Raw genomic sequence first — 25,083 nt, 5'->3', positions numbered from 1 at the left:
GGCAAAGCAGATTGTCCGCGGGACAGGGTGGATCCTTCGATGTTGTTTTTACTTTTCCGCGCGGAAATCGCGTTGCGGCTTTCGCCAACGTTACCTGCGGACTAACCTTACCTCGCGGACCAACTACGGTGATCCAGGTCTTTTCAAGGTCTTTGCTGCGAAAATCGCGAATAGCGCGAGACTGTGAAGTACGAGATAATTGTAATAATCGGTGGTTGAATGTGTATATGGAGCGTGTGTCGAGGATCGACAATGAATTTGCAGTGTGTTTAGTATCGAAGTGTCGAGTGTTACGTGAATTTAAAATTTGGGATTTGAAATGGAATTAAATTGTTTCTAATTTTTCTAATTTTTCGGGGCGAATTTTCTTCGAATCGACGTTACGATGATTTCAAAGCAGTGATTGTAAAGTAGAATAAATCATTATTCGCTATTAGCGAGGATTTTCTTTTTATTATTCAGGAATTCTATGAATAATAGAATAGTTCTCCAACTGATCCTAATTTTCTTTCGTAAGAGGGGCGAGTTATGGTAAACAATATGGCGGCGTGTGCGATGGACACGAATCTTAAATGGCGTGGCGATCATTTTAATTTTCGTGGCCACATCAACAAAGAGTGACCACTGATGAAAAGCGGATCAAGAAATGGAAGCAGAGGTATCGTATTAGAAGCTAGAGAGGATTTCAAGACAGAGGAAAGTAAAGCAGAATTCGTTACTGAATCTTGGAGCTATTTTTCCATCCATCTCCTCTTCATCCCTTAAATTTTCCAGTCATTATAATCACAATTATAGAAGGAACTAAATGTACAGTGACTCTAAAATTCGAAATTTGAAATGGAATTTAATTCTTTATAATTTCTGTAATTTTTCGGAGGCGAATTTTCTTCACGTCAACGTTACAATGATTTCAAATCAGTAACTATAAAATAGAATAAATCATTATTCGCTATTAGCGAGGATTTTCTTTTTATTATTCAGGAATTCTATGAATAATAGAATAGTTCTCCAACTGATCCTAATTTTCTTTCGTAAGAGGAGCGAGTTATGGTGACCAAAATGGCGGCGTGTGCGATGGGCACGAATCCTAAATGAAGCGGTAATTACTATAATTTTTGTGGTCACATTAACAAAATGTGACCACAGATAAAAAGCGAATTGAAAAGCAAAAGCGAGAAGTATTGTATTAAAAGCTAGCAGAATTCACCACCGAATTTTAAAACTATTTTTCCACCCATATCCCCTTCATCCCTTACATATTTTTCCCTAAATTATAATCATAATTATAGAAGAAATTAAACGTACACGCATGTGTCAGTGTCACTAAAGAAATTAGCGGAATATTAGATAAAAAATCGCTCGAAATTTATTATTTAATCTCAACTATCCACATAAACACGAAGGATCCTGTTGTACCTAAATCCGATTCAATTTTGTTTCGATGAATCTTACGCTCGAAGCGTAAATATCGCCGATTTTATTAACGGATATACGTCCCGCGCTATGGAGGACGTCTTAAATTATCCTTTATGGCATATATTCTTTATCCATTTGCCAAACTTTCGCAACGATCAGCAGATAACCGCGATATTTTACCGGGCCCCCATAACCAGCGCCGTCATCTTATCGTACTTTCCGTTGAATTGCAGCGATGCAGCAGGCATCGAGTTATGCATCGTCAGCAATGGCTCGCATCCCGCCAGGAGCTCCGGCAAATTCTGTGTAAATCGTCGTTTCTACTTCGAGAATTATCGCGTCGATATTACTTTCTAGTCGTGCCTCGTCTCGAGTCGTTCGCGAGCGATTTGAATAAATCTCGTATCTTTTTCTGGGGATTTTTGGCATTCTCTGTAACCATTTTTTACTTCATTTCTATCGATTAGGAAAGTATCTGGACTTGCAGTGGTCCTGTCAAAGAATTTTTTATCTCTTTCTATACATATCAATTCGTTTCCATATCTTTGTACACTATTTTAATTAAATATACTTTTTTATTTCTTTTAAGCAATTTTTTACATTCCTTGTAACCTTTTTTTATTTAATTTCGATCGATTAGGGTTGTATCTAAGATTGTAGAGGTCCTGTCAAAGAATTTTCTGTCTATTTCCATTTATTTAATTTTATCTCATTTCATTTCTCCATCTTCGTACACAATTTGAATAATTTTTTAAAAATAATTTCTGGCATTCTTGATGACTATTTAATAGATTTTTATTGATTGCTATGAGCTTGCAGAGGACCCGAGAAAGGTCCTCCTGTCTTTTCCTATTTATATACATATTTTTATTTCTATTTCCATTTCTGTTTTATTTTATTTAATTTTATTTTTTCTCTTATATTCGTTTTTGCGACCGTGCAGTCAGATGTTTCGTCCGTCAATTGTCACGAAATTTTTGTTGCATTTTCTTTTCCGTATCAAAGGGTGTATCACGTCCGTTAGCGACGACGTATTTTCCAGGGTCGTCGAAGGCAATTAACCCGACGCTGTTTTGCTTTCGTAGGATTTATGGCGGTGTTTTAGCCTGCATGTTACGAGAGAGAGTGCCTGTGTATCAGAGAGAAGGAGACCGGGTAATCCAGATGTCCAAGAGTAGCTCGAAGTTACACTATCCGTTATCGCAGGATTTATTGTCACGAAGACGCGTGACTGCCATCCTTTTCATTTAGATAATCGCGTAACTATTACGAATCCGAGTCTTTTCTACGAATCTGTTAAAAAGTTAAAAAATAAACACACCCCAAAATAATTACGCGAATAATTAAAATCGATAAATCACGTTTCACCGTTGCCAAATTCTATCGAATGTTTCTGTTTTAGACATTCGATGCGAAGATAAATCGTCCCGAGGAAAATTTAGACTAGGAATCAGAGTGAATCGTTGCATCCAAAATTTATCCATATAGAAACCAAAAATGTTTGACTGATACGCGTTCGAACCAATTGGAACGCCTTGGGCTACCATTCGCAGACACGCGTCCACAAAATATAGAAAAAGTCATTTCAATATATCTAGACGATAACAGAATTGAAGACAAAAGTTGCGCAACAATGTAGTATTACCTCAAATTTCTACAACCCCCTACATCAGAAAAAGACTAGCTAAGAACTTCTCACGTGGATCAAACCAAATTAACCCATTTGCATCGTGGCTCTATTTAAGGTGCCGTGTGCAGGCATCAGCGACGTTCAACTGACTAGCTCGTATCACAACAAAAGTAAAACTTGTTAAGAATACAATGAACCGATGTAGACGAGATGCTCGCAAAAAGGATCAAACGTGATATGTGGCATATGAAGAATATTTAGCAGCTGGTAATGGAAAAAGTCAGCTCGCGGATTATTCCGCGCTCGGTGATAGGCAGCAGTCGTGGCTCGCGAAATATTCCGCGCTCGGTGATAGCCGACAGTCGTGGCTCGCGGAATATTCCGCGCTTGGGTGCAAATGGATTAAACAGATTAAAATTGCAATTAACGCTATCACCATCCTAATATATCACCCGAATTGCACGATGTCAGATACAGCAACACAGCAATGAAATAAATAAACAAGATAATGTTTGCAAAATATAGATACACGTCGTTATTACCATATTAAATATTATCATTACTAACAATAATTAAACAGGCTGCATGGTGCCAACTGCGACGATACAGCAATAAAATAAATAAATAAAATATTAGCAAACACGAATAATTTGTCGACGAAGACACGTGTTTTCGGTTCATCATAAGGGTGCAACCCCCTGAAACAGTAGTGAACAAACGATGTGGATATAAATTGGCTTTATCGTTGATTTTTCTCCTGGAAGCATCGGGTACTCAAACAAAATATTAGTAAATAAACAAAATAAACAGGCTATACCCAATTTCACGTGTCACTGTGCAGAATCGAGGAATAATTTGCATTACTGTAGGAATGGTAAACGAGTTCGTTCATTAGGGTAGACTGTCCTCGTCTGGGTCTCAGATCTAGAGGACCCGTTAGTATCCTACAAACCCCAGATGGGCCGTAGGAGATTGGGACCAGGTCACGTGAGGAGGCCTCGCGCAACTTAGGCTTCCCTTGGCATAAACCGAGGATGACTAGACCGCGGTCACCTCTCGGGAAGGGTCCTCGCGAGGGTAACCCTTCGGAGGAGCTAACTTCGAGGGAGGAGTCTCTTCTACCTTTGACCTTGGAATAGAGGGAGTCTCTCCTCCTTCGAAGAGGCGCTTGTCTTCTGGAGGGGTTTTGAAAGGGCACGTTCTGGAAGACACAGTCAGTTACAGAGGAGACATAGTGTCAGTTACAAAGGAGTTAGATAGGAGCTACTAAATTGGTTATGAAGTGGTTGGTCTGAGTAGTCGTCAGGTCAGTGTGTGAAGAGATAGAGTTAACCCTTTGCACTCGAGGATTTTTTGGCTAGAATACTTTTTCAAGCAGTAAATAAAGAATTGTATAATAATAGAATTGTAGAATTATTTGACTTCGATACCCCGCACACTGTTACATTACATTAAATTTGACACATTAATTAATATCGATCTTCCAAATTTTATGAAATGGTGACTGAAGCTCACCTCTCCAGTGCAAAAATTTGTAGGAAACACGGGCCAATGAAGTAAAATTCCTACATCACCTGTATTATATCCACGGAATCCAGTGGATAATTACAAAAATTTCGCGAAACGCTACCAAGAGGAATAACAACGAATAACCAGGGGCTCACTGAAACGAGAAGCGGGAAGCGAAGAACATGGCGAAATCGCGGTGGTAATTTGTTATATTCCAGGCGATTCGTTGATTTTCGAGCAACGACCGATGCTCCGCGTATTTTAAGTATTTACGATGGCATTATCGCGGTAATTGTTTTAAAATTCGCATCATTTCCGCGACTACGCGCCGGCACCGAACGTCATACTTGGCTCGCCGCGCCTGTGATCACTTATTCATTTACAATCAATTTATCTGCTTATGAATGTTTCGTTCGGCGAATACGCAGCTCCCCTAAATATGCAATGAATATTTATATGGTGTTTTGCCGCGACGCGTGCCCCGTTTTCATCAAAAGCGCGCACGTTACCGCGCCACCGTGTTTATTTTTTTCCCCCGCGAGCACCCCCCGCCTGACCCCTCGTTGCGCGATTATTAAAATGAATAATCGCGTAGGAACGGACGGTTAGGAAAGAGCGATCGCTTTGAAGTAGAATAACAGCTTTATCGGGAACGGGAATTCGAGCCGCCTGGCGGAATTTTCCACGCATGCCGGAATAAATTATATTTTCGGCGTGCAATTGTTTTCCCACCGTCGCAGTTTGCCAGCGGGTTAAATTAAAAACAGCGAAACAAGGGTACGTGGTCGCGGCGTTTTTTAGGTCTCGTTTTTAATTACAACGAAATTACATATTTATAGATCGAATGAATTTTTTCCTTTTTGTTTTTGTTCGGGCAGGGAGAGAGAGGGAGGGGGGGAAACGGGGGGTGAATAGGGCGTTTGATGCGAACGGTTCGATAATTCGAGAGGTATAAAAGGGTATAAAATGTAGTTTTAATAATAAACGAATGCAACGATGGTGGGTAAAGAGAGATGGGTTTTCTTTGGAAATTCATGTCGTTCAATGTGCAATTGTAATTTATTTTCACAGAGTCTGCTTGTATTTTCTGTTGCACGAAGTTCAATATATGACACTCGTGTGAGGGTATGACTGGTTTTATCCAGTGATAGAACTGGATGTTGAGTACCATTGATATAAGTTGAAGAAATGTAACAAGATTTTCTAACAACAGGATCCGATGTCGAATAATAAATAAAGTAAAAGAATCAGTAGAATGTCGATTTAAAAGTGGATCAAGAGTCATTCAGGATTGGTAAAAAGTTATTGATATTCTCTACAAATATTCTGTGACAGTTAAGTAACAATTACACGTATGAAGTCGGAATAAGTGATACAGATCAACGATTAGTCAGACGCAGAATGCCCATTAACCTTTTGCACTCGAGAGGAGCTTTTCAGTCGCCATTTGACAAAATTTAGAAACTCGATATTAATTAGTATATCAAATTTAAAATAATGTAACGGTGTGCCAGGTATCGAAATTAAATAATAATTTATTTACTGCTCAAAAAATATCATCAGCCTCATAACAGCAAATTTTTCAACTCGTACCCTTCTTTAGCCGAAAAATCGTCGAGCGTAAAGAGTTAACACCATGAGGCTTCACTACGAGACACCATAGAATTTCACGATACGATTGACCACGATGCGAATTAAATGTCGGAAATTTAAAAACGAAACTCGCGTAATAATTCGCGCGAATAAAATTTTGCAATGCAAAAAACAAACGCATTAAAATATACCAACACACGGTATGAATAATGAAAAAGCCATAAGCAGCGAACGTATTAAAACAAAGAAGTGAAACCGTAAACAGTAATTCATCGTCCGGTAAACAAACTTACACAACGAAATTAATAACTTCGCCCGTTAATAATCCGTTCGATAAACAAACGTGCAAACGAAATTAAACAAAATTACGATCCGCGCGAAATAACCGATTAAATTTCGCCCTAAAAATCAACGGTCGAGTGTATTTCGAAACAAGTCGAGGCCAAGGACCGCAAATCCGATTTGAAAATCGAGTTCGCGCGTCGATGGCCGCCATCGCGCTCTTCGGTGCAGTTCCTCCTGAGTCACTGACCAAACATCCAACATTTCGTTGACGAGTAACTCGACTGGAAACCCTCTAATTGCATCGAAGTATCGACAACCCTGCTAATTATTTATCGATCGATGTTTGGACTGGATCACCTTTGTGCATTTTTATTATGGTTGGTGAATTTTTAAAAAATAATATTCGACTATTGGGATACTTTATTGTCAACGGATTCGCAGAATTCGTGGTGGCAGGACTCGAAATTTTGCGATTACTATTTTACGTAAATTTTAACGTCTTTTATTTAGTCTCTTTAGCGTGGTTTAGTTATCAATTCCGAACTTCTTTTAGATATGGTATTTTTGGACAGTTTGGCTCTCAATGGTGGATAATTGCGTTTAGAATTGTCTCCTTGTCCCGACAATCCCGATAATATCAATTGTCCCGATAATTTTTGGGGAGAGTAACGTTGTAATTTGCAGAATTTTATTTTCCATGACACCAAATTTTGAAGAATTTATTTCTCACCTATTCTAAATCAGACTATTGTATTTTTCATACCAAATACACCAGTAGAGCAACCTCAATACAAGATCCTCAAAGACAGGCTCCTCTGATACGTTTCCATCCCCTGCCAATGACTCGAATTTCAAGAGATACGATTTTCTTTGCGCAATTTAGGTTTCTCGATTACCACCGAAGCATTATCGTGCAGCTGCGAATCCTGAAAATTCCTGTTTTCAAAATTTCATAAAGCATAAGAGGAAACCCATTCCTTTACCGTCACTCACCCCCAAGACACGAGACACGAGATACGTCATCCCTGACGACACCCTTGGAAGACGTCGACTGAACCCCGTTAACTACTTGCGGTGGTAAGAAATTCGCAAACGCGTGTGCCAGAACGTTTCCGTGACAATTGCCTGACGACGTGTGTACCACGTCGTTGGCGATTCTGCGACAAAAGCGCTACGACGTGCGAGGCACGTGTTTCCAGCGCAAATGGTTAACGCAAGCAGAGTAGCTCTCGCAAGAACGGGGACCAGTTTGTTGGAAGAATCGGCGCGAAAGGAGCCAGAGTTTGATCTGCCGCAGCTCTTGGCAGTGGGCAGCAGCGAAATAGCGCATAAATCGCTAACGACGCGCACTTTGTTACAAAAGCGCGGCTCCCAGCCGCCACCCAGGGCCATCGCGGCGCGGCTTGATTTATCGCTCGAACGTGGACAATGCGAGAAATATTCTGGCGTGCTCGCTTCGTAAATCACGATTCTTCGGCAGTCCATAGAGGAGGCGGCGCGGTTTCTCGCTGGCTGGAATATCGCGCGAGGTTCTGGCAAATGTACACGCGGCCTCCGCGCGAAACGGGCAAGGAGAAACGGCGGGAGAGGAGATACGGTCGGATCGAGATACGTCCTGGATCGCATGAATCATCGGAATCGAGCCCACGAATTTTCTGCTCTCAGCGTTCGCCCACCGATCCTGATCGGATTAATATTTCGCCCGCGGAAACAACCCTCTGGACCCAACGTTGATTGCGAGGTTACGAAATGCCTCGCTGTTATTCCAGGAAGGAGATCTCGCGCTTCGTTTTTGGGGATTCGCGGAAATTTTGGCTTGGGAATTGCCAGCGCGTGTTGCTTCGCGGATCGATGGAAATTTTTGATGACGTTTGGAGGGGGTGGATGCTGCGAATTACGCGCTGCCAGTCTCTTTTTCAATCGAATGAAATGCGATATTCGACAAATCGAACATCTTTCTGTAAGGCATTTAGGGTATTTCATACTAAATGAGTTATGAAGAAACGATCAACCCTAGAAAATCAAAGAGAGCAAATAGGAATATCAAAGGAAATAAAATATAATATAAGAATAAGAAGATATAGATGGAGTCTGTGAATTAAATAATGAAATCTTTCCTTTTTTAGTTGAATAAAATATATTTAATAAATCAAGCACCTTTCTGTAAAGTGTTTAGGGTATTTCATACTAAAGGTATCATGAAGAAACGATCAACCCTGGTAAATCAAAGAGGCCAAATAGGAATCTTAAAGGAAATAAAATATAATATAGGAATAAGAAGATATAGATGGATTCTGTGAATTAGATAATGGAATCTTTCCTTTTTAGTGGAATCAAATATATTGAATAAATCAAGCACCTTTCTGTAAGGTGTTTAGGGTATTTTATAGAAAATACGTCACGGAGAAATGATCAATCCTGGTAAATGAAAGAGAACAAATAGGAATCTCAAAGGAAATAAAATATAATATAAGAATGAGAAGATGTATTGGGTTCTTCGGAAAGTTCGTGCCGATTTTTGGTAAATGGCGTAAGAAAACGATTGAAAATAAATGACATGTGAATATAAAGACGGTACTTCAGATACGACATATTTGGAAAGAAATTTGAATACGATACGTTAATTTTTGCCAATTTCATACGCCTTCGAATATGCAAGAAAACCGAGTGCATTTCCAATTTTTCCTCAAAACTGGCACGAATTTTCCGGACAACCCAATATATATGATAAAATTCACTGTATGGGGCGTATCGAGGAAAACAGGGAATATTTAGTTAAGGAGTTTAGCAATGGCAGCCAGGACAGTACTCTTTGTTTCCTGACCTACAACTACCCCTGGTAAAAAATTTTTAACCAAACTCAATTATTTCAAACTCAATTATTATATATATATATTTTGCTTCTATTTTATACAATATTCATTTAACACTCCGTTTTATGTTCCCGTAATTTCAGATAATTTCATAGTATTGCCTATGCTCGAAAATTTGTTTACCAGGGGTAGTAAAAATTATAGGAACTTCAAAGGATAAATGATAAAAAATCTCGTTATATACCAAACATTCATTTCGTCCACACAGCCTGTCACGTCTCCCGTTTCATCTCCCGACTAATTTCCATAAATTGTATTTGTACATTACCGAAAGTTTATATAGGTTATACGCCGTAAGAAGGCTGGTGAAATCAGGCCACGAAAGAGACAAGATCGAGCGGAAGATTTTTAATTAAAAGTTCAAACTCGGTCACTCGGTAGGTTCGCGTTGAAAACGCGTTTTGTAATTTCGGTTGTTATTTCCTCGTTATAATTCGCGAATGAATTCCACCATCGTCCAAGATGCCATAGTTCCGGTCTTAAGTACTCGCGAGTGTATACAGAGCACCTCAGCGACAGACTCTCTGTAACCAGATGTCACGTTAGACTGCTGAATGTGTCTAAAGGAAAGTTAACGTAACTCGACAGTTAATATAACTCGGTCTGCTCCTTATGATTATACTTGGCGAAACGTACCTGTGGAGATGACAGAGGAGAGAGCGAGAGAGGGAGAGAAAGGAAGAAAGATAGACCTAGTCCAACCGGATACGTTCCAGGCCACATAAATCATCGAAATCGTATTCGTACCCCATGGACTCTTCCAATTTCCACATTGTTTAACATCTGTGTCGCTATTCCACGTCTAACCTATCTATGAATCATGCGAAAAATGACCATCGACTGTCACGGTATCATTTTCCCCTTTCCTCGTTCGATTCTCATCGAAAATGAATCATTTTATACCTCCAGTATCGATATTTCGAATTTTCTCTAACTCCTATCAAGTCACCCAGTGTTTATTTTTAATTAATTAATTAATTTAATTCCGACCACATTCGAAGTTCCGATTTTTCAATGGCGCTTAGTATAATTTCCCTATCCGTGGGATTTGTTTCGTTCGAAATAATGAATTAAAATTTTAAACGTGACTTACCAGTCGTTCTTTTCTGTATAATCTTCTCCTCGATGAGTGCTCTCACGCTGACAGACGCGGTTTGTAAAGGCGGCCCGACGACCTCTTTCTTCTCGCTCTTCTTGTTCTCAGCATCCTGCAACAATTCGAAATATAATTGTTAATAAATTTCATTCCAAATACAAATTCTTACTTCTTCCTCCGATTACAAACGCGTTCCGATAAATTTCTAGACTCCTGAACCTGAATAACATATATGTGGGATTGGAATAAGTACGGCCCTGGAAGAGTGGCAGGTGTGCCTGGACCCAGAACGAAAGAGACCGCGCGCAAGAGGATCGATTTCAATGAATGTTTAGGTTACAGTGAAATATTAGATATGCGTGCAGAGTGTTTGAAGGTACCGCGCCCACCGAGGTTGCGAAGGAAAGAAGTATGATTGCAAAGGAAAGCCTGGGTAGAAAGCAGTAGAAAGCAGTAGAAGTCAAGCGTACCCATAGCGGGTCTCCAGTTTCGTAGCCAATAAGTATGTTTATTGTATTTTAAGAAGCAGTAAAGCAACGTTACTTTAGCCAATCCACCCACCCCGATCCTACATATATAGAAACGTCGACAATTTTTCATCGAATTCCCTGATTCCCAATTTCTCATAATACATCCAATCTGTCCAATATAGCAAACGAAGATTGTAAGATGGCGAGCGATGAAGGACACTAACAACGTATTAAGAGTAGTAGCGAGACGAAGAGTGTGCGGTCTTAATTCCAAGGGAGTGCATGGAAACGTTTGGGCGGTTTCTCAAAAAGCGAGGAATAGCAAATGGCGGCATCGGACCCGACGCGAAAGAACAAACGATAGCGCGAAATCCTTTGTCGGGATGTCTGTGACTGTGTCGAATGATCGAGAAGGAAAGCACGTGTATGGAAAGAGACAGATTTGGCTTTGAGTAAGCATGCAAGAGCGCCAGGCAGTCAGAATCGAGTTGAGAATTGAGAAGAATCGAGAAGAAGTCAGAAGCAGGCAGATTTGAGTTGAGACGTGTGAGAGACTTAGCGTAATATTTTAATTAAATAAAACCTGTTTTGATAGAAAAAGAGAGTTATTGTTTGTTAGACACGCAGATCTCTGTCTGCATAGGATAAATTTAGCCAGAAATCCTACGAGATAAATAAAATAACAAGTACTCTGTATCGTACGACAATTTTCTTACGTGATCTCTTACAAATGTAGACTAAATCTATTGTCTTTATTGTAATTTTCTATTCACCTTGATACAGGGAAGAGAGAATAACGTCTGAACTGTGTCGTGTGTGTCGAGCTGGACGTTCTGGATTCGACTGGCTGGTCGAAGCGTGTCTTCGACGGTCGTGTCACCTCTGTTTGTTTTCCCTGGTAGATTGCGATGTACGCGACGAGACGATTCGAAGGAACACCCGTGTATCGCAGAGTGTTTTGCAGAGAGTGAAACGTAACAGAGGTCGCGTAACAATCATCAAGCATCGAGGAAACGAATGCTGAACAAAAAGCAGCGAACTGGTCGCGAACATATTTGCTCTTACTATTTTCCAACCGTGGAATCAACTGCCGACCTACCTCGAGAATCTCGTTAAGAGCCTCGGCCAGCCATCGAGGACAAAAGCCTCGTTGCGTAACGCGATCCTACTTGACCTGGTCCGCGAATCCTTCGCGAATCGTCCGGGATCTAATTTTACAGGACTCGTTACTGCCGGATCGATTAGAATGTTAGACGGTGCTTAAGCGAGCCAAGGCAGGGAGAGGGGACAGACAGGGTGAGAAAGAGAGGGTGGATGAAGAAAGGGAGGAAATCCAGCGGAAAAGTAACGCGAAAAAGGGGGCAAGGGAGGCAGAAGGGAGATGGAATGAGATTGGAGAGATCAGGCGTTTCAGGCAGGATTATAAAAGAGCGGGAGAAGATAAAGATGACGGATGAAGGGGGAAAATGGCGGAAAAGAAGTAACTGGAGAATAGTGACCCGTATTATTGGCTCTTTTCCCTTTCTTCCAGCAAGATTTTATGTCTCTGCAGTTCCCTCGCTGCTGCAAACGCGCGACTGTTTTGAATATATCAGTTGGTTTTAAATAGGGATGCAAGGGCGTGAGTGGACACAGTCAGTCAGTGACAGAGAGAGAGGGTGAGGAGTCGGTCGCGGTACGTGTAGTATAGGAGAGTTCAGAGAGAGAGTTGTGAAAAAAGGTGTATTAGTGTTGCGAATATAAACGTGTTGTTAGGATTAATAAATAGTTTTAGTATTATTCGTGTGTTGTTGTTGCCCCTCCCATCTCTACACAACAGATAAGGAAAGTTGTATAATCGTGTTCGATGTATTTTTCGAGGTGGGGGTCAACGTGTTAATCCCAACAACCATGACCCTAACCTAACACCCCCCACTCGTCATCCACATCTTCAAACACCCAAAAGCCAACGACCCTCAAGATCAACGACAAAGCACCTAAAACGAGTTAAATTTCGAAAACGAAGTTTCCTCTTAATCAAAGCATCCACCATTAATCACCGACCCGTTTCCCTCGCACCTCACCCCGTTTCCTCGACAAATCTTAACCGCCGAAACGCGTCTACGAAGCCACACGTCAAGCGTTCCCCACGCGGCCCCATAACCCGCGGCCGCGTCCATCACGCCTGCAACCGGTTAATCGGAAACGCGTCCCCCCGCTGATACTTCGATCGGGACGCGGCCGCAGATTAGTGGCCCCGATGAAACGAAGGGTTAATTGTGCCCCAGTCCTTCGGTCGCCGCGCCGGCAATTAGCATACGTCCGCGTCGCACGCGTATATATCTTCGTCCTGTTTCGCGGGAGCCGGTCCCCTTCGAGGAACCATGCATCACGGCGATACCGCGACACCGCGTCGTCATCTTGATGAAACCTTAATGGCGGCCGGAGAACGAGGGTGAGGTGGCGCTGGAGGACACGGTGGCCCCGCGGTAATCGCTGATCGTCATCGTGCTGCTCAATTTCCTATCCGCTACTTCGATGTCACGCCACGTTCCTCGTGCTTTGTGCCAACGTGTACACGGGGTGGTTTACGAACGTGCTCATACAGGGTAATGGGTGGTGGGTGGTTCTGGAGAAGCGGATTGCAAGTGGAGATCGTGTCTTCGCGCAGCAGGTTTTGGTAATGTTTCTTGGGTGCGTTCATCAGGGGTGAGATTTCGTCGATTTCGGTACTCTTTGCGCGGGAATAAATTCGAGTAGCTATTTTCAGTACGTCCTATTCATTTTCAGTTTGTCTCAGTCACGTTGAATCAATTCCTTCACGATCAAGTGGCTAATCACGGGTTTTATTAACCCTTTGCACTCGAGAGACTCCCTTCAATCGTTATTTGATAAAATTTCGAAGATCGATGTTAATTAATATATCAAATTTAAGATAATGTAACGGTATGCAAAGTATAGAAATCAAATAGTTATACATGTTAATTATTATACAATTTCTTATTTACTGCTGGAAAAAATATCGTTAACTTTATAGAAGATAATCTTTGAACTCTTACTCATCTTTAGCCAGAAAATCGTCGAGTGCAAAGGATTAATTCTGCAAGAAGAATGTCATTATTGTTTATAGCTATTTGCGATTGAATAAATTCTATATTTGATTTATTTTTGTGAGTGTTGGTTTTATATGAACTGGTGAATGTGAATGATCTTGAATAAGAGAAACACATTTAAGATGATGCCCCAATGCAGTTTAGTATGAATGATGTTTGAAGAAATGTTTAGAAGAATGTGTCAGAATAAAACAGTAATATGTGAATCGTCAAAGAGGAAACATGGGTATATAATAGTTAATAAGAGTGAGATAGAGAGAGAGAATTTTCCAGAAAGTGTTAATCAATTTTTTGTTTAAAATAAAGATACTAATGTGTTAACTATTAAAAAAGTGTAGAAGATATTGGTGTCCAATTCTATCCACAGAAAGAACATCAAGCAACCCAAGCAATAATTCTCAATCACGAAAAAGATGCCAAATAAGATCGTGCACTGGTAATAAAACCACTAAAACTTGCATAATCCGCCAAAAATTTGCGAAAAATACATGCTGGAGGAACCAGTCATACGTGAAAAGTGTAACGAATTAAATATTTTATTTGGAAAAATAAAAATACACGTTTGATTATCTTATTATAAGTCGAGCTTTAGGTTAGGTTAGGTTAGGTTTGATTATTTTATTATCAGTCAAACGTTATGTTGCGAATTATTTCCTATACTACTGTGTTAACTATTAAAAAACGTAGAAGATATTGGTGTTCATTTTTATCCACAATTTTAACGAAGCAAAAGAGAAAAGGTTGAGGAATATTTAAATTTCCCCAAAGATGGCGGAAAGCTGTGTATTAACACTAGATTTACGGAACCCGTGAATTTGATGCAAAGGTTGTTTCAATTATACGACGGTGACAGATTTAATTAACTTATATTAAGACTGTTAACCCTCTGCACTCGAGAGGCTCCCTTCAGTCGCCATTTGATAAAATTTCGAAGATCGATATTAATTAATATATCAAATTTAATGTAATGCAACAGTGTGCGAGGTATCGAAGTCAAATAATTCTACAATTCTCTTATTATACAATTCTTTATTTCCTGCTCGAAAAAGTATCGTCAGTTTTTTAGTAGAGAACCTTTAAATTTCTACTCGTCTCTAGCCAAAAGACCGTCGAATGCACGGGGTTAATATAATATATAATTGTTTCTAAATTAAACTAATCGTTAAAAAAGAAAGGCACGTGGTTTCCTTTACCTGTCAATTTGACAGGTGTCCTTAGAAATAAGTATACAGATAGCGTCCGTAAACTTAATGTTAACCCTTTGCACTCGAGAGGCGCCTTTTAGTCGCCATTTTGAAAAAAATTCGAAGCTCGATATTAATTAATATATCAAATTTAAAATAACGTAACAGTGTGCGAGGTACTGAAATTAAATAATTCTACGTGTTAATTATTATTCGATTTCTTATTTACTGCTCGAAAAATATCATCAGTCTTATGGCAGTAAATTTTTCAACTCGTACCCATCTTTAGCCAAAAAATCCTCGAGTGCAAAGGGTTAAAACAATACCTGTATCTATATATTTTTGATTAGGTAAGTTTCATACAAGGCTTCCTTCATTCGATCCCATGGAAAAGAACCCAAACTTCTCGAAACACCCCATAAACACATGTACTTATAACCATACGTACGGATGCATATATGTATATACGCATTTAACACATTTATGTATATACATATACTTATATATATATATCACCTGCCGCGAAATTGAACTCTGTCTTTGACGTGGCGTACCGCGCTCGCTTCATGAATATTGATCGGCCGCCGTTAATGCGCGGAATTGATTGCGGAACGTTCGCTGGCTCCGACTCATCAATTCGATCCGTGTCGATTCCAGCCTCGAACGCGAGTTCTCTTGTGTACCGTAATGTACACACGTCCCGCTCTTTTTTTCCACCCCTTTTTGCCTCCCTTTTTTCCCGCCCCTCTTTTTCTCGCGTCCCGCCGCAGTTCGAACGCGGAGTGCCTCGCTGCGTCGATCTGTGAGCGAATTCTAGAGACTCTTTTTTATTTTTTCCTTCTACTCTTTCCTTTTTTTTTATTTTCCTTTTTCTGTTTCCTTCCTCGCGTTCGTTTCCTTTCTCTACACTTTTCACCCCCCTCCTGTCTCCGTTGCGCTGGGTCAGGTTCGATACTTTCGACGCGATCATTAGTCTTCGATTAAATTAATATTCGAGTCGAATTAAGCGACACTCGAGTAAATTAATGGTTCAATGAGACGTTCGATACAGTGATTTAAGATTTTTCGTGATTCAATGGGTTTATTTATGTTGAACATTTAAGGGTGGAGTTAGAAATAGACGCTTTATTACAGAAAATGTGACAGAGCGACGAGAAAAAATCGTAGATGAATTTTCAGGGGGTGGTTGGAGAGCAGAGACTTTTATCTGCAAGCTCACTGAACGCAAAATGGCGACAAAAATTTTCGAAAGTCCGTGGAGTTCTTTGAATATGTAACATTTTTTAAGGTACTGATACCTTTAATTTTCTATCCCGTGTGTTAAAAAAAAATTATTCAAAAAATTCGATTAGGGGGTGTAAAAGTAGAAGATTTATTCTTTAAAATAAGCTGAAATGGACTGCTGTGCGATTCGTTTCAACGGAGTTATAGCTACTCGAAGATCGACGATTTTTCTAAGGTGAAAGAATATTTTTCCTGGATTTTCTAAAAATTCGGCGATCTCGCTTTGCTCGCTTCTGAAGGCAGAAGGGTAGTAGGTCGATCGCTAGATCGTTTTATGGTATAATGCACTCGGATCCGTAGTTCGCGCATGGCTGTGGAAATTTTTGGCATAGCGTAATATCACGTGATTCAACCGCGAAATCCAGGCTTTTTATTCGAATGGTAAAATATGGATGTTCGATTAAAAAATATGATTGAATTCTTGCGGGGCTGTAATACATGCGCTTGTGGACCATGAATTTTTTTTGGCCCGATGATGGAAGAACGAATGTATAAATATTAATTTCGTTTCATGTTCGATACCCGATTTGTCGATGATAACGTACATTCATTTTTTCCTTTTTTTTCTTTTTCTTTTTTTTTACATCGTCGATTGCTAGTTACCGTCGATTGCAATAAGTGTTGCTTTGATATTCGTGCAACATTTTCGTTGGTGTTTAATTAAAAACGCGGTTGCACCGTTGAAAGAATTTCAATATGAATAGTATCGGAACACCGTATAATGGGTTCGTGGGATTTTTGGTTTAATAATGAAAGAACAGATACATAGCTGCACCGAGGAATTCCACGAATTTCCTTGAATCGTGCACAGTTCCAGCGCATCGAATTTACTATTAAAAAAAAAAAAAAAAAAAAAAAATGAAAAAAAAGATAGAAGAAAAAGGAAAAATACGGTTATTCTCTGTGGAGCGAAAGAAGGAGTAAATGATCGATGTTCATGGACCCCTTGCAATTGCTTCGCCTTTAATTTCAGCTTTAAATCGTCCCCGATTTCCATCGGTAACTATGGCAATTGTTACTAATTTATCTCATAAATCCTTTCAATTTTCCAACAGAGAAAAGTTAAATACGGTAATTAATTAACGTTCAAATGACGGCACGGTATTATGTGCTTTGACACGTGTATTTAGGATTATGAAAGATTGATCACGAAGCTCCGCTAATTTTAATGTACCCAAATCGGTTATTTCATTTACAATGATCCGAAATCAATCCGGGCGCGTATTCTCTTTCAATGGTATTATAATAATTATTTCATATTTTTACTTTGATAATGCACAACGGCGGATGGGGAATTAAATGTTCGAATGAAATTACAATGACGTGGTTCGAAAACTCGCGATAATTCGTGGGACAGTTCCTGAGCGCGGAGATTAAATTTGAATTTTCTCATTTTTCCCGTGAAATATGTATTAAATGATGTATATTAAATATATAATCCGGGCAACCCGTACGAGTTACATACATATTAAAATCATTATATATTCAATTATTCTTTTTAATTTCGTGGTATTACAATTTTTTTCGATATTTAATTTTGATACATATTTCATGTACGTACGCGATCGATTCGATTAATTTCTTTCCCAATCAAAAATTACGTAGTGCGCACAAATTATTATTTCTCAACCGTGACATAAAAAATTTGCAAAATAAATTTCCAAAAGATTTACGACACACTTGCTATATGATATTAACGATAAATGTCGTAAAAGGACAAGTTTGTATAAATCTCGATTGAAAAATGAGCGAATACAGGATACTCGGATCTTCACATAGCCGATTTGCCTTCAACTTCTCGCCGTTTATCTTTTCCAAGACGATCGACCGAATTTCATTTATTCGAGGGATTACACTCGGCCGCTGCGCAAGAATGCAGCGGTTTCCGGGAAACGGGCGAAAAATATTCAACCACGGCAACTGGAAGCAGCGCGTCGAGCACTTTTGTATTACTTAAAAGTCCCAGCGAATCCCTTAATCCCGCTCGCCGCGCGACGTCCGCTCGACAAAACCTTAAACCGCTCCTGGCCGACAATTTCCGCGCGGAGGACACGGACGCGCCGCTGCCAACTTGTTAGCCGACATATTCCGCGAACCACGCGATTTTCCAGCGAGAAAACGCGCAACCGCGTCCTAGACTCTCCTCCATTCCCACGAGGACGAAACGCGTGCTAATCCCGGGGTATACTTGCTCGAAGAACTGTGGAAATAGCTTAGAAATGGCTCAGAAATCCTGGATAACCTTTAGGTGTCCTGTTTCCGTTTGCTGTCACGGGGTACTGCATCGAAGCGAAATAATTTACGGGATGAGCATGGCGAGGGATGATCGAGGGTTGTGGGTGAGTCTGATAACGGTGTCAGACGCGGTTGAGACAGAATCGATGGTTTTGTACGAAGAAATTTGTAGAAGATGACGCGTTCAGATGAGAAGCGACTAGATCTCTATGGGATCTTCAGCTGTGAGATAAAAGTAAATACGCGGAGATGTTGAAGAATCGATCTATCGGTTAACTCTTCGCGGCACGGGATTTCGGATAATAAAATGGACCCACGTTGCACGGAAATTTCATCGCGTTTTAAATGAAACAAAATTGGTATATTTTTTAAAACATACAACCATAAACCTTCCGCTTGCAACGATTGATGAACCTGTACTGGCATGCTAAATGTTGCCAACACGAGCGTGTAAAAGGTATTGCCAACTGCTTCACGTAAATAAGACGAGATATAAACCTATACCACCAAAGAGTTAACACTAAACCTACCATGGTCTAAACTACCATTCACCAAACTTTTCTTAAAAATTCCTCGTTCAACGTTATCATCTTAAACACTCGACTTCGCGATTTTTCTTCCAATATATAGGTATAGTCATTTTCTTAATATCCCCTATTATTCTATTTTCTAAAACTTCTACTTCTTTTCTATTCACCGGTTATTTGGCCGTGATGGGTTCAGTGTTAATTCGTCAACTGTGGCCATTTCTGCCAACGTTTCTCATTCCTTATATTTGCCAATCAAAAGTATCCCGACACACATTGGACCAGGTTCACTCCAAACTTCTAATAGCTACACAGTCGGTATCCAAACGTAGCAGTACGATTGTCCCTGGCCCAAGTTAGAGAGGTCTCGAGACAGCCTAGATTTATACTAGACGTATCGACAATCTAATTAATCATCGAGAACCAGCCTCCTCTCATCAATCTAAGCTCATCCCTTCGATATCTGACAGATGTGACATCGGGTAGCGCGAACAATAAAATCCGTGACACGAAGACAGTGATTCCGATCAGTCTGTTCGAATTCTCGATAAAAGGACAGTACAGAAGCTGAATCTGTGATCAAAGATCAGATTAAAAAGGAAGATCAGAGAAGCTCTTCTCAATCTCGATCTCCAACACTGGAAACTCGCGATTGGTCACTAGCTTTATCTCGCGTCGTCTTACCCTTCCATCTGCGCGCAGCATCGGCGACAAACATTCCTCCTAAACCATCAACGATCTATTCCAGCTACCCCTGGCGAGAGCACCTCTGGCCACTGCTCACGCGGCCATTAACGGAGCACAGAGTGCGCTCGAACATCGAGCATTCACGTGTCCGCTACAAATATATCTGGACGCGCTCACGCCTCTGTTCCCCATCCGTGAACCATGAACGTTCACCCCGTGTCCCTGAACGTCGGCGTGGACCTCTGACGCTTGATCGTGAACACGGCCGCGGCGAACATAAAGGCACCCGCCGCGAGCATGAATATGAATGTATGTACACAGATCAAAATGAATGGATCCGGACGCGGGCGCATGAACGGAAGGCTGGACGCGAAACTGGATACGCTGCGATGCCCGTAGATCGGACACACACACGCACACATACATACATACGTGTAGACGGGTGTATGAACACAGAGCCGGATAGACAGACGGTGAGAGAGCGGTGGCGAGTTGAAAACTCGGCTGCAGCTTGAAACGAGAGCAGCCCCGTTGAAAACCCTGCCGGTAACCGGTTCAGATTCAATCTACATAATGGAGAAAGCTCGAGACAATGTTTGCACAGCCCTCTCCGACCGTGCTGCCTCCCAATCTTTCCGTCTCCAGCCGCCACCGTGGAAGCAAAGAGCTTGTTAATGGGTTCATTTGGATTCGATCATCGCCTTACCCCTCCGCCCCCCGCCCATTTTACACTCCTTCCCATCTTTCCTCGTTTACTCGTCTTCCAGTCTCTCGCAGATCCACTGATTCCTAACTTTCCATTTTTCCTTTTCATCCCCCGGTTTCTTCGTGTCACTCGAGTTCGCTTGGCAGGGGAAACTGGGGGTGAAAGACGAGCAGGGTGGAATTTGTTGGTCGACGATGCTCGGAATGTCGAATTAGAGGATCGTAGGTGTATCGAGGAAATAGGGGATGAATTTTTGAATAGCTCTGAATCGCTGCGTCAGTCGGCGTGCAGACTTCTGTGGAATCTGCGTTGTGTGTGTATCTATTCGATAGGTGTGCACGTATCGAGTTAGTAGGGAATACACGTGTGTTTAGTTAGAGACGATACTTTTGATAGGAAAAGTTTCTCGGATAGAGAAAATGAACATGCATTTATTATCGACTATCGCAGATTTTCCATCGAATTTTGCGTACCACGAATTTCCATTAACCCTGATCTATTTCATACTTAGACTACTGCGAGTCACTGTGTTCCAATAAATAAAGGAACTTCATTTAAAGAATATCGAAGATTCCAAGATACCGTTATAAAATTTAAATATCCCAAATGTGGAAAAATAAATAACAGAAAATATCTGGAAAACTAAATCTAATTCTAATAATTCTAATAATCAATACTAATCAGTCGATACCTATTCGCGAGATGCAGGGGGGCCCGTTATTTCTCGAATAAAATCGCAAGAAGAAATTGTAAGATCTGTATACTTGGCGAAACTCGAGATACAAGCCTAAAGGAATAAAGGGAAAAGAGAAAGAGAAAATTCGTCATCCCCAACGTGCATTTGCCGATGGAAATTCAGGTCCCTCGTTTCGCGATGCAGCTACAGGCGATAATCGCGAGAGAGGAGGGCGGAAAAGCGAGAAGAAATCAGGGATGGAATCTCCAGGAGAGATCTGCTCGATTTCATGCTTTTCCTTCTCTTTCGCTTCTCTCCGTGAGCCGAGAATCCGGGCAGAGGGGCTCTTAATAAGGTCAAGGAAGAGGCTGGCTGTTGCAGTCGTCGGAATAGAAAGATCAGCGATTCTCCCGCCTTCTTCCTTCCTCCTCTCTGATTCAGCCCGACGCCTCTTTCCTCGCTGATTAAAAATGTCTTAACGAACGGCGTGCCGTTTATAGGGAAACGCTGAAAGAGACTCGTCCCAAGTTTTTCCTCGCGCGATCCCGATAGAGCCGGGATTGAACGTGGAAACGTGTTCACTGTCCCCGATGCTACGACGATATCGTTGAATTCGCCTGGCTTTGGATAGCAGAAGCATATTTACTACCTTCAATATAAATCTTCGAATTTTATTTTTACACCGGATATTTTCCTTTGGAAAATTAGCACCAAAATAGCGAGCTTTGATAGCTATTATAAATAGACATTAATCGCGTGTAATTTCTTGTCTGACTTATTTCTATTCTATTCACTATAAGGGGGATGAAAAGTCAGGCCAAGTTGTGACGTGAATAAATTTTTGAATATTTATGATTTTTCCTTTACCAGATTAAATTTTTCATTTGTCAAGGTATCTGGGTGTACGAGGTGTAATAGAGTTGCTGCTGGGTCGAGTCAAAAAATTATTGGGGTGCAACGAGTCAACTGACTACGACTTTAACGTGAAAAATTACAACTTATATTCCATTAGAAAAATTATATTTCAATGAAAACAAGAAGAGAAAGGAATAAATAAATCGAAGCAGAATCGCAGGGAAGATTTCCAGGTGCACGAGGTATGTTAAATGCGCTACTGGACCGAGTCAAAAAATTATTGGGGTGTAAAGAGTCAACTGACTACGACTTTAACGTGAAAAATTACAACTTATATTCCATTAGAAAAATTATATTTCAATGAAAACAAGAAGAGAAAGGAATAAATAAATCGAAGCAGAATCACAGGGAAGATTTCCAGGTGTACGAGGTATGTTAAGTTCGCTACTGGACCGAGTCAAAAAATTATTGGGGTGTAAAGAGTCAACTGACTACGACTTTAACGTGAAAAATTACAACTTATATTCCATTAGAAAAATTATATTTCAATGAAAACAAGAAGAGACAGGAATAAATAAATCGAACCAGAATCGCAGGGAAGATTTCCAGGTGCACGAGGTATGTTAAATTCGCTACTGGACCGAGTCAAAAAATTACTGAGCTGCAAAGAGTCAACTCTGACTACGTAGGTCATCGATTTCAACGTGAAAAATTACGATTTATATTCCAAAAATTATATTCCAAAGAAAAGAAGAAGAGAAGGGAATAAATAAATGAAAGCAGAATCGCAGAGAGCTAAGTATCACTGAGCTGGAGTGTCGATCGATTTTGAGACTGAAATGCATCTTTTCCAATACCTCGAGTAACGTGGTGAACACGAACACTGGATCCTCAATCTGTAGAGATATTAACAGAAACAATTCTATTTTCCGACGAAGGAATATTTCTCTTTTCTTTCCCTTTTTGGTCCGTGATTATCGTCTCATGCGTGGGGAAGAAAAGGGCATGGTGCAACGGTAACCGGTGGAGATTTTCGCGAAATCACCGGTTGATTGCGTTTCGGTCGGCGGGATTTTCATGAAATCACCAACTGATTACACGAAGCTCTCCGTGCGAGTTTCTGGGATTGCGAATTCATATGGTAATGTCGCTGAACCTTGCACGCCGCCGTAGCCTTTGGTAAACTTCATGAAATTCTTCTTGAAAATTCAATTCTACACCCGCCCCCGCAGGGATGAAACGCGGTTCGTGGAAGAGGTAAGCAAAGCCGGATTCCGTATAATTTTCATCTCGAGACGGTCTCGAGGAGAATTGATGAAGCGAGCGGAACAAACGCGAGGCTAGAATTAACGACTCGTTGCACCGAATGACTTTATCTCGATGTCCTTTTTCTCTCTCTCTTTCGCGCTGCCTCTGTACGCGTGCTGGCAAGAAATATCGTTCGAGCAATTATTCCTTGGAAATGATCTCGGTGACTATTATATTGTCTGCGTGTCGCTCGTAATTATAGGAAAATTCTTCACTGCAAAGCCGGCAATATTTATATCCACCGTAAAATTAAATTTGCATAAATTGTCAACATACTTCGTTCCAAATTGCCCGATATTTCTATGTATTCCAAAATTCGTGTAAATTCAAAAATAGAATTTAATTTATTATTTTTGGAATATATTACTCTTTGAAAGTTAGTCATTTCCAAATTGGCCGATATTTCTATATATTGCAAAATTCGCGTAAATTCCAGAACGGAATTTAATTTACTTTCATGAATGTATCACTCTTCGAAGTTTTGAAATTTCACTTTCAAATCTGATCAATTATTATTCGAAACTATTCCTAGCAATGGGAAATAGAAATTATCCTGATCGAATAATTAAATTTGATATTAAATAAATACTGAGAATACCAAAGATAGGGGAGATATTTGTATAAATTACCGTCGAATTTGTATAATAAAATAATTTATATCAACGTTTCCATTGAACGGTAATAAAATATTTCCTCGGCCCCTCGAATATTCTCGCAACTGGATTGAACGGTGCGAAAGGGATCTGTTGAAAAGATTCGAATGCGTAACCGACTTACCTTCTTGAAGTAACCGCCATGGAGTCTCATGTGGCCATTGAGTGCCGGTATATTTTTGAATTTCCGATGGCACAAATTGCACTCGACCGGTTTTGGCTCGGTCTGCGACTTGTTGGACGCCGTCACGGTGCCAGGGGACGCCGAATTACCCGGCGACGGGCTGCTTTTCCCCACGTTCCCGCCTCCTGGCGAGTTAGCCTGCGGCTGTTGCTGCTGCTGCTGCGGTTGCTGTTGTTGCTGTTGCTGGGCTTGTTGCTGGGCTTGCTGCTGTTGTTGCTGCAACAGCAGATAAACAATTCGATTAAATTCCAATAATGTCACTGTACAATTTGTACCCGATTTTCATTTATCGTTAAAATATTTCGTAAAAATATTCAATAAAAATATCATCATTTTGCGAGCAATATCAGGATATCGCGATTTTCCCTCGGGTTCCTCTAACCTCGTTCAAGAGGTAAAAATTGAACGGATTATTATTTATTTCCCCCCAAGAGTCATTGCGTAAAGGTATATAGCCCTCGTGATCTCAGCTATGCTAATCGAAGTGGCGGATACGATACTTCAGACGTAAAGGGACCTTAGGTACGATATTTTAATTGCGCAACACAAAGCGGTTCTACGCTTAACAGGGCTTAAAAGGAAGAACCAAGCATTCTTTTCACACCTGTGCGTCGACAATTAATGGAAACATCTTACGGCTCGAGGACCCTTGCCTTCCTCGCTTTGAAGCATCGAGCGCTTTCGAAGATGCGATTACCATGAAATTAAATATTCAATTCCAATCTTCTCCATCGATTGTCGTCACTCTAACAACCACGATCGTACACTTTTCTTTACCTTTTTATTATTTTAACCGAGTCTTATGTACCGCAAGGAAGAT

General features: G+C 40.6%; 1 protein-coding gene across 1 annotated transcript in view; it reads right to left on the bottom strand.

Moving 5' to 3' along the window:
* The window catches only part of LOC108549383 (uncharacterized), a 45,578-nt gene extending 21,269 nt beyond the window's left edge, over nucleotides 1-24,309 (bottom strand). Inside the window, exons 1-2 of the mRNA XM_017902733.1 lie at nucleotides 24,204-24,309; nucleotides 10,400-10,514 (exon numbers count right to left, since the gene is read on the bottom strand). Of these exons, the coding sequence (XP_017758222.1) occupies nucleotides 10,400-10,514; nucleotides 24,204-24,233 (145 nt within the window). The 5' untranslated portion in view covers nucleotides 24,234-24,309. The remainder of the gene's footprint in view (nucleotides 1-10,399; nucleotides 10,515-24,203) is intronic.
* Nucleotides 24,310-25,083: the final 774 nt, after the last annotated feature.

The sequence above is a fragment of the Eufriesea mexicana genome, unplaced genomic scaffold, assembly GCF_001483705.2.
Source record: "Eufriesea mexicana isolate 0111107269 unplaced genomic scaffold, ASM148370v2 scaffold1920, whole genome shotgun sequence".
NCBI lineage: Eukaryota > Metazoa > Arthropoda > Insecta > Hymenoptera > Apidae > Eufriesea > Eufriesea mexicana.
The sequence above is the reverse complement of the archived record's forward strand: the minus strand, read 5'-3'. Positions and strand labels throughout refer to the sequence as shown.